The sequence below is a fragment of the Lissotriton vulgaris genome, chromosome 2_1 (genome assembly GCF_964263255.1).
Source record: "Lissotriton vulgaris chromosome 2_1, aLisVul1.2, whole genome shotgun sequence".
NCBI classification, from domain to species: domain Eukaryota; kingdom Metazoa; phylum Chordata; class Amphibia; order Caudata; family Salamandridae; genus Lissotriton; species Lissotriton vulgaris.
Window position 1 is genome coordinate 1,677,508,027 of NC_141687.1, and position 15,042 is coordinate 1,677,523,068.

At 48.5% G+C, this 15,042-nt stretch overlaps 1 protein-coding gene across 1 annotated transcript in view; it reads right to left on the reverse strand.

Moving 5' to 3' along the window:
• LOC147733076 (uromodulin-like) overlaps positions 1-15,042 on the reverse strand; it is a 164,367-nt gene that overhangs the window by 49,234 nt on the left and 100,091 nt on the right. Inside the window, exon 7 of the mRNA XM_086958917.1 lies at positions 1,522-1,593. Within this exon, the coding sequence (XP_086815043.1) occupies positions 1,567-1,593 (27 nt within the window). The 3' untranslated portion in view covers positions 1,522-1,566. The remainder of the gene's footprint in view (positions 1-1,521; positions 1,594-15,042) is intronic.

Below are 15,042 nucleotides of genomic sequence, written 5' to 3' on the forward strand. Positions count from 1 at the left end.
AGGGCATGTTATAACATTTGGTAAATGACATATAAATGCCTGCGAGGAAGTTGATCTGCCGTACCTGTGTAAATCATGTATCATATTTTGAGATTCCCAGCATGCGGATACATGCTTTTCCTCTATAGTGCTCCAGATGACAGGGTGAGAGCCAGTGAGCCACGTTTGGGAGAAAGCCCCAATCAGCAGGCCCAACAGTACTTGGCGGTATTGTGGGACTGCTATCACAAATGTGGTAAACTAGAAATATAGCACCCATACATACCTGTGGTATATTTTCAATACCCACTTAAAAATATGTCCATGTAATATAGGAGTCTTCTCTTCGTATAGCAAGGGCAACTTGAAACTTTTCTGTGCAAGACCACCATGGTTTACAAGGCTGTTTTACCCCCAAGGGCCAGCACTGGAAATAGTACCTAGGCAGCAGCCATAAATCGGATGGGGGATCTGATACCATTGCTGGTGGCAGCTTGCCCACAGCATCCGTCTTCCCCACTGTTTAGCCAGAGGTGGACCCCCACCCGGAAGACTCTCTTCCCCCATGCTCAAAAGGAGGATAGAGGAGGCTAGAGAATACATATGCATATTATCAAGGGGGTTTATCTCCGCTTTTTTGGCTTTAAAAGCCAAGAAAGCGGAGATAAAATTATCTCCCTATTACCTAGCTGGCGCTAACACCAGTTAGCGACAGCTAGTAGGAGATAGCGACCATCTTGGGCCCCACTTTGCATGTCAGTGATATTTATCACTAATGAGATGCAAAGTGGGCGTGTCAAGATGTTAGAGACTGAAAACAGTCGCTAACATCGCTATCTCCTATTACCAACTTTTGGAGATATTCGCGCTAAGCGGGAATATCTCCAAAAGCTAACACCTGCCCTGAGCAGTTCTTAGCCATGTTATCCAATGGGAGGTGGATAACATGGCTAAGAGCATTAGCTCGCTAATGCATGAATATCGCTGACTTTTCAGCGATATTCATGCTTTGCGGCGATTTTTACCGCATTTGCGTTAAACCTTGGTAATACCAAAGTTCATTTGCGGTAAAAAATCGCCGCAGCGCTGCGGTAAATTTTTGTCTCTAACCAAGCAATAGCGATAATTATCGCTATTGCTTGGTAATATGCCCCACAGAGACTTGTGGGTTGGACATCACCATTTTTAGATTGAAGTCACGTTAACACCTTTGTCTAAATCAGGGCCTGAAGGTGAGTCTCCAACAGCGGTATGGATGCTTCATGAGCAAACACCGTCATGTTCCAGTGAAGAAAGGAAGCTAACATGACACTGGTTGTGTCCCGGCATCACAGCAAGACCCGGGGTTACAATATTTATTTACATCACATATATCAATCATAGCGGATCAGTAGGTTAATTATAACTGTATTATGTTTTTAATGCTTTCATTTATTGAAACAAAAAGAAACCAATAAAAAGGTATGCTGTTTTGGATAGCTTCCACTACAGTTGTCATTCATGCTGTGAAAACATGAACATTAGGAAAATAATGTTACACACCTCGCTGAAAAGTCCACCAGGAATTAAGACTGAACTTGTCCTGATTCAGCGGCTGCTGCTGCTGCCGCAGGTCTGCAAAGCAAAAGAGGGAATTAAACAGCAGCATTCTCTCCACTGGACAATGATACAGAACCAGTGGCGTAACGAAACTTGAGGGGGCCCCCTGCAAAGCAGATGGAGGGGGCCCCCCGGCGGCCCGGCCCACCACCTACCACTTTGCCCTACCAACCAGAAATCTAGTATATTTTAATTTGAAATCTCCAACATTTAAATGAAATTCCTCTACATTGTCTTTCTCTACGTTCTAATGAGAAAGTGGGAAACACTCTTAACACACAAGTTATGCCATTTGTAACAATACTATCAAAAGCAGATTATTTAACTGAGGTAGCAATCAGAACAATGCAGCCTCGAGCCTGCATCCATGCCCCGCAGCCCAGGGGAGATTATTGCGTATTCGCTGTTTTTATATGTAGCTCATATGAGCTATAGGCTATTCAGGCACAAATTCCTATTTCGGTCTCACGTGGCGTTGCAGCGCATGTGCTGCTCGCCTCGCGAGATTTATTGTTCAGGAGTAGTTTAAGAAAAGGACTTTAATCCCTGCCCCTCATTTCCATTGGCTGGCATCACCGTTTATGCTAAACGGTGGCCTGCCATTGGAAATGAGCTATCTGGGTTGCCTCCCTCTGGTGTTTTGGGCCGGCCAGTCCGGATTGCCTGCTTCACGGCTGTCGTGAAGACTTTGTTTATTTAACAAACAGATAAGAAAAGTCTTCAAGACACCTGTGAAGCGGCACAGAGCTCAGAGGCGCACGGGGTCACAGGGAGGACAAGGGATTCCGGCAGACTCTGGGCTTGCACCCGATCCAGGTACTGCAGCAAACTCGCTCTTACATCAGTGTAATTGCCTCTGCTACCATGTGCAGTTGAGGGAAAGGCTTGATAGTATGAGAGGGGCCTTCGGAACTAACGTCTGTGCCTTCAGCACTGATGTCCATGTGTGTGTCTACTAAGAGAGGCTGAGTTGAGCCTTCTTGGGTTGTGAGATCTCTTGGTTGAAAGTTTGTCCAAAGACGTGGCCCTGTGTCTCCCTATGTCCCACTTTCACGAACTCTGCAGTCTGTGATCAGGCTTTGAAAAGAGGCATCACTTGTACTGTGCCCACATTATACACTCTAGATTAGATCTGCTTCCACCTTTCTTTCTTTGATCCCCTGCTCAACCCCTTCAGGTGTCCTGACCTCCCACTCCATGTTGAATGCAGAGTGGACTGTCTGGGGAGGAGTGGAAGAGCCAAATCCACCTACCGCAGATGAAAGATGCAGCTGGACGCCAAGATGTGTTCTATCTGAAGCTCTTATGTAGAACAATACTGTGCACGATTGACCAGGCGCACATCTTATTTTGGAACAATGTTTGCTTCACAAACCTTTATACAACTTCTGCTCATTCGCAAATCATAACCAGATCTTTACTAGGGTTGTAGGACTGGGAAAGGTTGCTTAAGATTTTATATTTTTAAAGGAAATACAACCCCAAATTTGAAACCATTCAAACATTAGGAGGTGCAACTGAATGTAACACGGTTTGGAACACAGCATGATTGGATAAACGTTAAGCCAGAGTTTGGGGTCTCTCAGGGGCAGATCTGGGATGTGGTCCAAGGTGAGGTATAGCAGTGACGTCTGCTGCCGGGTCACAGGGGAAGGGATGGGGACATAGTTTGCTGGGATGCCCTGTTCCTCATGATGGCCAATTGGCGACACCAGGAGGAACAATGAAGAATGGGACTGAATATAATCATTAACTGGTCCAAATGGAAGAGAAAGTATAAACATATGCTTAGTAAGTTGCAGGTCACATAATTAGGATGGGTTTTCCAGTTGAACACAGCAAAACGGAGTTGAAAAATGTAGTTCCACTGGACAGAAATGAGAAGGGAAACCTAGCGTGTGCTCAGAGGTCCATGTGTACAAGGGAACAGAAATCCAGAAATTTTTATTTTTAAAATCATTTTTATTACCATTTTCAAATAACAGGCTACTACCGTGCAAATTGTAATAGCACAGATGAACACGTATTTTTCACCCCAAACAAATTTAGAATTTTATATAGCGCGAACTAGACCCAAAAAACTGGTTTAAGTGATTTGCCCAGAAGCACAGGATGTTGAGCGTCGTTGCCTAGACTTGAACCACATTCCCCAGGTCCAACGTCGAGTGCCCTAGCCCTGAGGCTACATCCTCTCCCCAGAATACAGCGCCAACACAACAGGAGTAGTACAGCATCTGATAGTGGTGAAGGCAAAATTAGTATTTTCTCCGATATAAGGGACCTGACTTAAAAGCTTAAGGTGCCGTAAATTGTCATTTGTAAAAAAGGACAACTGTTTGTTAAGAAAACGGGGAGCCCCCCACCCCACCCAAAATCTCAGTATTGTATTGGGCTATATCTAAGTCTGGAAAAGGGGGTGCAGATAAACAGTGCCACGTCCTGAAGGGGCAGAATGTAAGTGCTAGTGAGTGTCGCACTGTGTCATAGAAGTGCCATTCCTGCATTGGGTGTGTTTCTGCTCATCACAGAAGTGTGCCCCATTGAGCTGGGCTCTCCAAGTGCCTCATCCGAATTTTGGGAATGTACAGCCGAGGCCACTTACATCTCGGTGGCTTCAGGTATGTGAAGGTCTGACCTACCATACACTTTGTGACCCTAAGATGTCTTTTTCAGGAGATGAAAGAACAGACTTCTGATGATGGGGGTAACTCTCTTCTATTCCCCCTCCACCCCTCCCCCCATAGACTCGACCTTTCTAATGGGCCTCTGTTGGAAGTTACACACAAGCAGATTTATTCCAGATGCAAAGCTTGTGGGCAGTTTCAGGGACAGAGCAACCCCGCAGAGGGAGCACTGAACTACCCCACACCCAGCTTGGGTGTATCTCCCGCCCCAACTAAATCCTAGATGACCTTTCACCCATGCTCACAGCTGCACTCGCCTCTCTGACCCTGCATTCATAGCACCTCCCTGTATATCAAGGGGTTCGTGCACACATTTTCGGAAATGCTTCTCAATTAAGGGCCCTTTTCTGAACCCCTTGCACTTTATCCCCTGAGTAAAATCGGCCTGGTCACATCAGAACCCCCTTCTTGCTCATTACAACACGTCCAGATAAAGACACCAAGTAATCTGATGAGACACAACCCTCGCTCGCAGCAATTAGTTCAAACCGTTTAGAAACTTTGGGCTCTGTGAGAACCTACTGTGCATCGTTTAAGAGAAATGTGAAAACCACCTATTCGATCTCATTGAATACACTCATTTTAGGTCCCTTGCATGTGCCCCGTCTGTCTTTAATGCTTTCAGAACTCTAAATCCTGTAACAGTGGTTAATTACAGCGGAGGCCTGACCTGGCTTGGCAGAAGTTACTCTACTCAGGCCCAGCCCGTCCAATCAATCTATTTCCAATGCCCACTACCACCCACCTCTCTGAGACTCCACTCGACCTCGAATGAGCGGCACCGGGTAGTGGCTTGCCGTTTCTGAGTCAGACCACTACTCCTGGTGCCTCGGTCATACTCACTCACCTGAGGCCTGGGCTGCATCTTCGGAGCCGTGCAAGCAGCAGAAGACAGGGCAAGGCAGCAGGGGGGCTACTAGTCTAGTTAGTATAATTAAATTATCCTGGCACAGCGGCCGCATGGTCCGCATCCTTCTCAGTAGCACGAGTAAGGCGCACTTTTAATTACAATGCGCATGACAACAGAAAGGCATTACTCACCAGCCCCACCCCCACCCTGAAGACCGCGGAACTGCTCAGAAGCATAGACAACTGCGCGCCGCCATGCCCACACACCATTTAATAATGGAGAGCCAGCCCGGACGTACTGCACACCAACTATTTAATTCATTTATTAAGAAGAGGGCAGGGCATGTGCAAGGCACCATCATTAATGAAGAGAGGCTTAGAGGCCGTCACATTGGCCTGCGTGCACCATTTAATTATGGGCACTTGGGTCGCTGTTCGCAGTTGAGCACCATTGTATTTGTGAATATTTGAAGAGGCTTGCTTGCAGCCTACTCTGCTGAGAGTGAGGGGCCCCTAGGGGCGGATGTATGACGTTACCACGCATACCATTACCACGCATACCATTACAACGCGGTATTTACAACGAATACCATTACAACGCATAGCGCTTTGAGGTGCTGGATAGTGGTAAGTATAATTTTATATTCCAACTCCAGTCCCCGTGGATACTAGGGAAGGTGTTGGATATAAAATTAAACTTATTCCCTATCCTAGAGCGCCCCCCAGCGCAATGCGTTGTAATGGTATGCGTGGTAATGCCTGCGTTGTAAGTGTAGTGCGTGGTAAAAAATGCGTGGTAACAGTTGTACACCCTAGGGCCCCCTAGAGCGTCGCCCCCCCCCGCACTGCGGGGGCTGCGGGGGCCTGTGTTACGCCCCTGTACAGAACTATCAATCAGTGACCAAAGTAGTATCGTACAATTAACCACCAACAGAGGAAGACAGCCTATGAATCAGCTAAAATAATCGGCATTCCTGATGCTACGCTGTTGCGCTAGCGTCTGGGGGTAGCAGCTGAAACTGCGGACCTGCTATCTCGTGTGCCTGATTTAGAGGCTGTTTTAACTTTTGTTTCCGCATTTTCTTTTAATCACTGTCTCTAATTTGTGCTTCTTGCTTATTTGTGTCACACTCATTCCGGTCCCCGTTCCGGCGCGGCGTGTGCTGTTTGAGCGGAGGGACAAGGTATGTAGTAGTTGCCTATCTGCTCTCGGATTGGCCAGAGTCTTTATCCCCGACACGCCCCAATCCCCATTTAAACACCTTCTCAGCGTGGATGCGTGCAGCGGCGCGCCGGCGGCGCGCCAGCAGCACACCAAAGCCAAGCCCGTCTGCGCTCGTCCGCGCCTGACCATAGCCTGTTGCCCGGAGCCCTGCCCTTTTTATTTTTTCCCTTTTTATTTTCCTCCCCCCCCGTCTCATAGCAACTGATTGCCTGGCAAGCCGTTGGAACAATGTTATCGTATTCCAGTGCAGAATTAAAACTCCTGGACCCCGGCAGAACTTCAGACTTAAGAGCAATTTCCGAGCCGACTCAGCCGCGAGCATTTCGCTCTGTGACCCTCCTGAATGAGACATCTAAATGTTCTCCTGTAGCCACGGCTATGTGCAGAGCTAAGTCGACTCTGTCATCAAGCCCGACAACCACATTAGTCAGGAATAGCCCAGTAAAAGATAAGATCATCACTGCACTCTTCCTCAACGCACGGTCAATACCCAAGCATGCCACTGAGATATGGAGTCTACTGGAGGCAGATAAACCTGATATTTGTTTTTTTACGGAAACTTGGTTCCATAGCCAGTCGTTACCGGACATAGCGTCGCTTTTCCCTCGGAATACCTCTTAACAAGGGTGGACAGGGCGATGCGGAGGGGCGGAGGCATAGCCATTGCAGCTAAAGTCCCAATTGAGATCAAGCTGTTGGAATTCTTTTCCAGTCCTACGATTGAAGTTATGATAGTTAATATTAAACTCTCCTGTTCGGATAGTTGGCGAGGAGCATTAGTCTTTAGGCCCCCGGGCGTTAAAACAGGTTTTGTTAATCAATTACTAGAAATAATAGTCGCCCATACACTGGTTACTGAGAACTTTATCCTACTAGGCGACTTCAACTACCATGCCGAGCTCTCCTCAGATCTGGACACGTGCCTTCTAATTAGAACAATGGAAAGCATGGGTCTAACCCAAAGAGTGATAGGCCCGACCCGTCGGGCGGGCCACACCCTTGACTTAATTTTCACTAGCTCTTCTAAACTTAGTATGGAAGACCCTCTTCCTATGATCTGGACTGACCATTATCTTTTAAAGTTCAGTCTTCTTAGCCAGACTCTCACTAAGCCTACAAGTGGTAAAAGAGAGCCGATTCGCCCATGGCGTAAACTCACTTCGGAAGCCTTTTTGGCCCTCTTTAAACCTGTTAACAGTCTGGCTCTACCTCTGGAACAAAAGGTAGCCAAATTGGAGCTTTCTATCTTACAAACTCTAGACCGAATCATCCCTGAAATCACCGTTAAAGCTAAATCGGTGGCCTCCCCATGGTTCACGACTGATTTAAAAAAAGATAAACAAGCCAGCAGAGTGGCGGAGCGAAACTGGCGGAAAACAAAAACGAATGAGGACAGAGCCGAGTATAAATTACTACACTTGCGTTATGTATAAAACATTAAAATAGCCAAGAAGGCATACCTGACTCAGCGTATAAACACCTCTGCTACTTCCAGAAAAGAATTATATAAAATATTGAGAGAATTTACATCCCCCGGTGCTGAACAGTCTCTGTTTAATCCCTTCCAAAAATGGGTTCAATCAATGTCTGAGTTCTTTGATAACAAAATTAAATGAATCTATTCCTCCTTCCCTAGCGCAGAATTAGATCAGTCCCGTCCAGAAATTAGTCTGAGGCCCTCGCCATCATTGGAGGACCGCAGCGAACACTCGTATTTGATGGAATTCGCCCCGATCACTGTTTCGGAAACTCTGGAAGGCTTAAGTAAAATAAAATTTGGATCCCCCTTGGACCCATTCCCGCCACGCCTTTGCACTGTAATTTTGCCTCTGCTAGCTGACCCTCTCACGGCCATATTCAACACTTCACTTGAGCAAGCTACTGTTCCCTTGAAGTGGAAGCACGCCCAAGTGAAGCCAATCCTGAAGAAACATTCTGATGATCCCACTCTGCCATCCCATTACCGGCCTATATCTTTGTTACCTTTCTTTGGGAAAGTGCTGGAACATCTTGTAAATACCCGGCTGACGGCCTATGTAGAATCACGCGGAGTCCTCGACCCTTCCCAATCCGGCTTCCGGGCCGCCCACAGTACAGAGACGGCTATTACTGAGATTATAGACAACATCAGACTAGCGGTGGATAGGGGCGAATCAGCCATTCTCATCCTCCTGGACCTCTCCGCTGCATTTGACACCATGTCCCACTGTATTTTGAAACATCGTCTGTGGGAGATAGGTGTCAGAGGAGGGACACTGGGTTGGATTGAAGATTATCTCACCGGCCGCCTCACCACCGTTCGAGTCGACACCTTGGTCTCCAGCAGTCGCTGTGTAACAGTGGGGGTGCCTCAAGGGTCGATCCTGAGCCCGCTGCTCTTCAACCTGTACCTGACTCCCTTGGCCAAAATCATTAATTCCTATGGTTTTGAGACTGTGTCGTATGCCGACGATACCCAGCTGCTGATCACATGCAGCGGGGATCCCGTTGGCACTCGCACACGCTTTCAAAACTGTATGGTTGAGATCAGCAGCTGGATGAGGAACAACAAACTCCAACTGAATGCGGGCAAGACAGAAATGATCTTGTTTGGTAGGGCAGAAAGGCACTGGACGCAAGATTGGTGGCCTACAGAATTGGGAGTATGTCCTTCTCCCAAATCTGTGGTTCGCAACTTAGGTATAATAATTGACAGCACCTTGTCAATGAAAAATCACGTTGCCAAAATGACAGGTACCTGTTATGGTATAATGCGCAGCATCAGGAAGATATTTAGATGGCTTCCCATTGAAGCCAGAAAACCTCTGGTCCAGGGCCTCCTCATTAGCCATCTTGATTATGGTAATGCCATGTACTTATGGCCTAAACGAGGATCGACTGGTAAAGCTGCAAACCCTGCAGAACGCGGCGGCCAGACTAGTTTTGGATTTGCCCCCTAGAACTGTGACATCGCCATGTCTGAAAAAGCTGCATTGGCTTCCCATTCGTCAGAGAAGCCATTTTAAGATCCTGTGTTTAACTCACATCTCTCTGTATAACAAAGGGCCTCAATATTTTCAGAAAAAACGTAACTGGTATGCCCCCAAGAGGTCTCTAAGGTCCAGTAATAAGTCTCTACTGACACAACCCCGCGCACGTACCTCCAGGTACGGTCAGCGCTCCTTTGCCTACCTGGCTCCCTCTCTCTGGAACAAACTGCCCTCCCATCTTCTGTCCATCGCTGAGCATAAACAATTTCGCAAAGCCCTGAAAACCTGGCTCTTTCCCAAGTAACTGTTCCTCTGTTGTTTAGCTGCTAACAGCCCTCTTTTTAGGTTGAGGGACCGTAGGCTGGCTTGCCAGCCGGAAGTCCGGAAAATTCATGTCTTTCAGTGAGGGTGCTTAAACCCGCCTCTCTCCTCGTCTCTCCTCCATTGGCTGGCTTCCTAAATGGAGGAGAGAGGCGTCCCTCCAAAGAAGCTCCGTCTTTTTCGGATTCGGGGGCGTGTTCGTGCTGTTCTTTTCACTTTTTAGCAACTCCTCTTTTTATAACGCCGAACACGCCCCCGAATCCGAACATTTTCGAAAACTTGCGTCCGCCATTTTTTGTTTTTGTCTCGTCTGCCGGTGAGGATCGTCTTGGTCTTGTTTAGTAACTTCGGCTGGCGAATAGTTTTAAATAAACACCCGCACAAGAGGCCCTCAAGTCTCGTCTGATTTTGCCCTGAGATTCTGGACAGGTGGTGGGGAATCCATAGACGGAACTGGGTGCATAATCAAAGGGTGCTTAGAAGTGAGTGAAATCCTGTTAGGAAAGCAGTAGGGTGGCCAGCTCTGCGTGCGAGAAAGGGGCGGGCGTCACTTTCCAGGCTGAGGCGACGAAGGTGGATAGAGGATGGGCCACTGTATAGACTGCACAGGCTGGAGAGCTGAGGAAATCACGGCAGAGAAAGCAGAGGGCGGGTAGAAGTCTAGGGCGGGCCAGAAGGAAAGGGGCGGAGAGAGGGAAAGTTGGAGGAGCGCGGAGGCCCCTGCACATTGTTCTTAGTCCGAAGTTTTCTGACTGCAGGGTTTGGGCCGTATTCCCCAGGACTTGACTTTTTTTTTGCATTACGATTCAATTCGATCTTAAAGCTGCCCGAGTGCCTTCGCCCCCTTATCGGAATCGGAGATCGGGGCTGCCTAGAAGGAGGTCGGCGTGCTCCTCTCTAACTCGGGCTGAGGAGGAACTCGCAGCGTCCGTCCCTGGAGTGGCTTGGAGTGGAGCCTAGTGCCTGCTCAGCTGGGATCGGAGCAGGGACTTGTTCATCAGCCGAGGCTGTGATCGTCTTGGAGGAGGTCGGAGAGTTCTCCCCTTCGGGACCTCTTGGAGGGGCTGCGAGGGTCGGCCCCCTTGGAGCGGAGCTCACTCTGCAGTGTCCTGTGGGAGGACCTGTACGTGCAGGAGGCTCGGAGCACAGGAGCCCGGGGCATCTCACCTGCCGGCAGCGATGTTGTTCTGTCCTGGGGGGCAGTGGCGGCTGCTGGGAATCCCGGGGCCCGGCCTGCAGCCTGTGCGGGGCACGCGGTTGGTCCTGCCCGGCATCTTGCGCTGCTTCGGGGACCTGGTGGACTGCAGTCGGAGGAGGTTAGCCCAAGTACCCGATGGACTGCCTGGATGGCAGCTGTAAGTATCTTGTGGCTCCGTGCAGCTGTGAGTAGCTTGTGGCTCCGGGGCAGCTATCATTGCGAAGGGGCGCTGTCTTTCAGTATTCCTAGACAGACCCGGGACTGTTGTACCCGATGTTGGTGCATACCTAGGAGTAGAACCTTAACTGCACTGATGGGCGAGCGGGCAGCTGTGAGTACGGCGGGGCCTTTGGCGTGAGATGTGGTGTCTTAAGGGGCGAGGGTTGCTGTCGTCAAGGTCCGGGGATGTTAGTTTTGAGTATTGAAGGTGTATGGACAGGTACGTCCTATCGATGTCAGTTGCATGAAGGAGGCAGGCTTACGGCCTTGTGAGTATCGGAGGTCAGACTGGGGTGTTGGAAGTATGTTAGAACCTGATGCGAGTGTCTTCTCAAGAGGGTACGTCTGGTAGTAGCCAAGGGAGCTGCGAGGCAGCATGGTTTGGGAAATTCAGGGGTTCGGGCGTGCCCTAAGAATGGCCTTGTTGGAGTTTTGAGTATGCCTGTGTGGTACATGGGCTGAAAAGTGAGGGGGTACCGCCACCTGTACCTTGTGTAGGGGTGGCATAACCCGAGTGTCATGTGCGTGTGTGTGTGTCTGTGTGTGTGTAGAAGTGACATGGTACTGCGGCTCATACCATTCTTCAAGTAGCAACTCACTGGGTGGTGGAGGGGCGCATTAGAGTTGGGAGCTAAAATGGCTGAGCACACAGTTTTTCTATTTTATTAGATGGTATAGTGGATCTCAAAGGGTACTTTATTTCTGACCTTATTTGACACGGTTGTGATTATTTGCACCTTATATTGCTTGCAGCTTCATCTTATTTGGTGGCTTGGGTGGAAGCAACTCTGCAGCTTGCTATTATGTTGTAATCACTAAATGATTGACATTATGTTTTTTTCCAGAGAGGCTGTGGTTTAATATCAGGGAAATTGGTCCCCCGTAAAAAAGTAAAAGTTCTGTGATGGGACTGGCTGGCAGCAGCAGAGCCATAGGTGTGTTAGGACTGGGCTGCAACACCCTCCAACGCTGTCATATCATTACAAAGATGTGTGTGCAGACCGAAGAACTCAAACTTGGGCCTAGACCAGGCCAGAGACAAATAGTAAAAGCAAAGTGAACGCTAAGAAGCCGTAGCAGACCCCTGCCAAGGGAGAGAGTGCAGGTGGGATGATCCATTTTTCATGCCTCTGCCACCCTGTTTGTGCCATTTTTCTTGCCTCTGCCAACCTGTTTGTGTTGTTTTTCTTTCCTCTGACATCCTGTTTGTGCCGTTTTTCTTGCCTCTGCCAACCTGTTTGTGCCGTTTTTCTTGCCTCTGCCACCCTGTTTGTGCGTTTTTATTGCCTTTGCCAACCTGTTTGTGCCGTTTTCATGCCTCTGCTCCCCTGATTGTGCCATTTTACTTGCCTCTGCCACCCTGATTGCGCTCGTTTTTCTTGCCTTCTGCCCCCTAATTGCACTAGTTTTTCTTGTTTTCTCTGTTACTCAGGAGTGCATTTTCTGAGGCCCTCCACTGCCCGAGAGAGCAGAGGGTAGGGGGGAAAGCCAGTGCCTTGGGCATCCCTAGATACCCTGTGTGTGCTGACAGAGATGGGTGGTTGTCCTGCATAGAGGGATTTTTTAAGAAAGTTGTGTTTACGTGAATTTAAAAGACTTGCCGCAAATAGGACTATTGATTTGGGGGCATGATGAGCATTGAGAAGGCCAGGGTTTAATACCTTTTATTAAGCCCTACATTATTAGTCATAACACACAGAATGTTTTAGTAGATGTCTGACAGCCCGCGCGGGCCCACCAGACTTTTGTCATCCTGTTACCTCTGCTCCGCAAGCCATGGTGGAGTTGGTAAACGACCTCTTGCAGCTGCAGGCCGTGGGTGTGTGGAGGGACCTGACGACTTGCGACCAGCTGTGGGCCGCCACCATGCTGCTCGACACCGTGGAGGAAGGGGCCTTCGTGCTAGCTAAAATCGTCCGGGAGAACACCGACCACCACCGTGAGTACCACTTCCGTACCCTTTTAGAGTCACACAGCACGACGGAGGGCACAAGCACACTGCTGCCTGGCAAAACTTAAACTGCACATTTTCTGACGAACTGAAAACCAGCAGCTTTGTAGTTTTTGTGAAAAATCTATATTGTGTGGGTAGCATTAGCATTTATTGGTCCCACAAATGAAGCAAAATGTTTCTTTTGGGGGTCTAAAGAACGTTATCAAACCTCTTCCAAGTAGAGCTCGTCCCTAAAGCACTACAGCTGAATGAGTTAAGAGAAACCCTCAACACATTCTTTAACTCACTGATGCAGTGATCAGCTAACACATACACACTGCATTTATGTTATCTGTGTGTGTGTGTGTGCGTTGCTCTGTCTGTGTGTGCGCATGGCTCTGTGTGTGTGTGTGCGTGGCTCTGTGTGTGTGTGCGTGGCTCTGTGTGTGTGTGTGTGGCTCTGTGGGGATAGCTTTTTTTGTAGGTGGCTCTATGTGTGGGTAGCTTTGTGTAGGTGGCTCCATGTGAATGCCTCTGTGTGGGTGGCTCTGTATGTTTGGCTCTGTATGTGTGTGTGCATGGCTCTGTGTGTGTGTGTGCGTGGCTCTGTGTGTGTGTGTGTGCGAGGCTCTGTGTGTGGGTGTGTGTGCGTGCGTGTGTGTGCGTGGCTGAGTGTGTGTGTGTGTGTGTGTGGCTCTGTGTGTGCGTGGCTCTGAGTGTGTGTGCGTGGCTCTGTGTGTGCGTGGCTCTGTGTGTGTGTGCTTGGCTCTGTGTGTGTGTGTGCGTGGCTCTGTGTGTGTGTGTGCGTGGCTCTGTGTGTGTGTGTGTGTGTGTGTGCGTGGCTCTGTGTGTGTGTGTGCGTGGCTCTGTGTGTGTGTGCGTGACTCTGTGTGGATAGCTTTTTTTGTAGGTGGCTCTATGTGAATGACTCTGTGTGGGTGGCTCTGTATGTGTGCGTGGGTGGCTTTGTGTATGTGGCTCTGTGTGGGTGTAAATGCAATAGGTCATGCATATGCGAGCGATTAAGCTATTGGCATTGTAAATGACAATGCCATTTATTTAACGATTAAGTTATTGGCAATGTAAATGATAATATCATTTATTTATGATAAAAAAAAAATCATAAGCAATGCCAATAGCTCTACCTTTAATAATGCCGAGACCATTGCATTGTAAATGCTTGTTTGGATATTGCCTCTCTTTTTCAATCTGGTTTTTATGCTGCAAGCGCCTTGAGACCTTGCGGTGATAAGATGCGCTGTATAAAAACTTTTAACATGACAAACATGACATGAATCCACCACCAATGCCAGCCATTCACAATTACACAGTGAAGGGAATGCAAAATAAGCTTGCCAGTAAGCCATTATTTCAGAGGATTACGCAGCCATCCACCAGCCATCATTACATTAGGAGAGGACCACACATACCTATCAGGTTAGCACACGGCTGTCAAATACTCATCAGTACAAGACAGCAGATGATTGTCAATCAACCAATGCAGGTGGTTAACAGCTCCTATCAATCCATCAGTGAAGTAAAACACATGCTTACCAATCAGCCATCAAGAGAGGGCAGCACACAGCTATCCATCAATGGTCAAAGCGTAAGAATGGCACAAAAGCACCAACAGAGGAGAGCACATTGCTATGAATCCGCCATCAGTGCATCAGTGGAGTCAGCACAAACCTTTGGATCAGATATCAGTGGAGCACGGCGCGCCTATCAATGGGCTATCATCTGAGAAAAGATGGCGCTCATTGGTCAGTGTTTAGGGGGAGTACATGTTACAGACGGGTAGGAGTGTTGAGGTTGGTCAGGAACTGCTGTGGTTGCAGTAGTACACTTGCAGGGAGGGCTTGGACCCTTAACAGAAGGAAGTTGCTGGGCAAGGAGGTGTGTTGTGGTATCTGGCGCGGTTTCCTGTTTGACTGTCCCCAGGTATATAAGAGGAGCTGTGCCCAGAAGCGAGGGGAGGGCGTAAGTGTCGGAGAAGGAGGGTTATGAGTGACTGTTAGGTGAGTGCCCCATCACCAGCATTGCACCCCTAAGGATGGGAGTCCTCG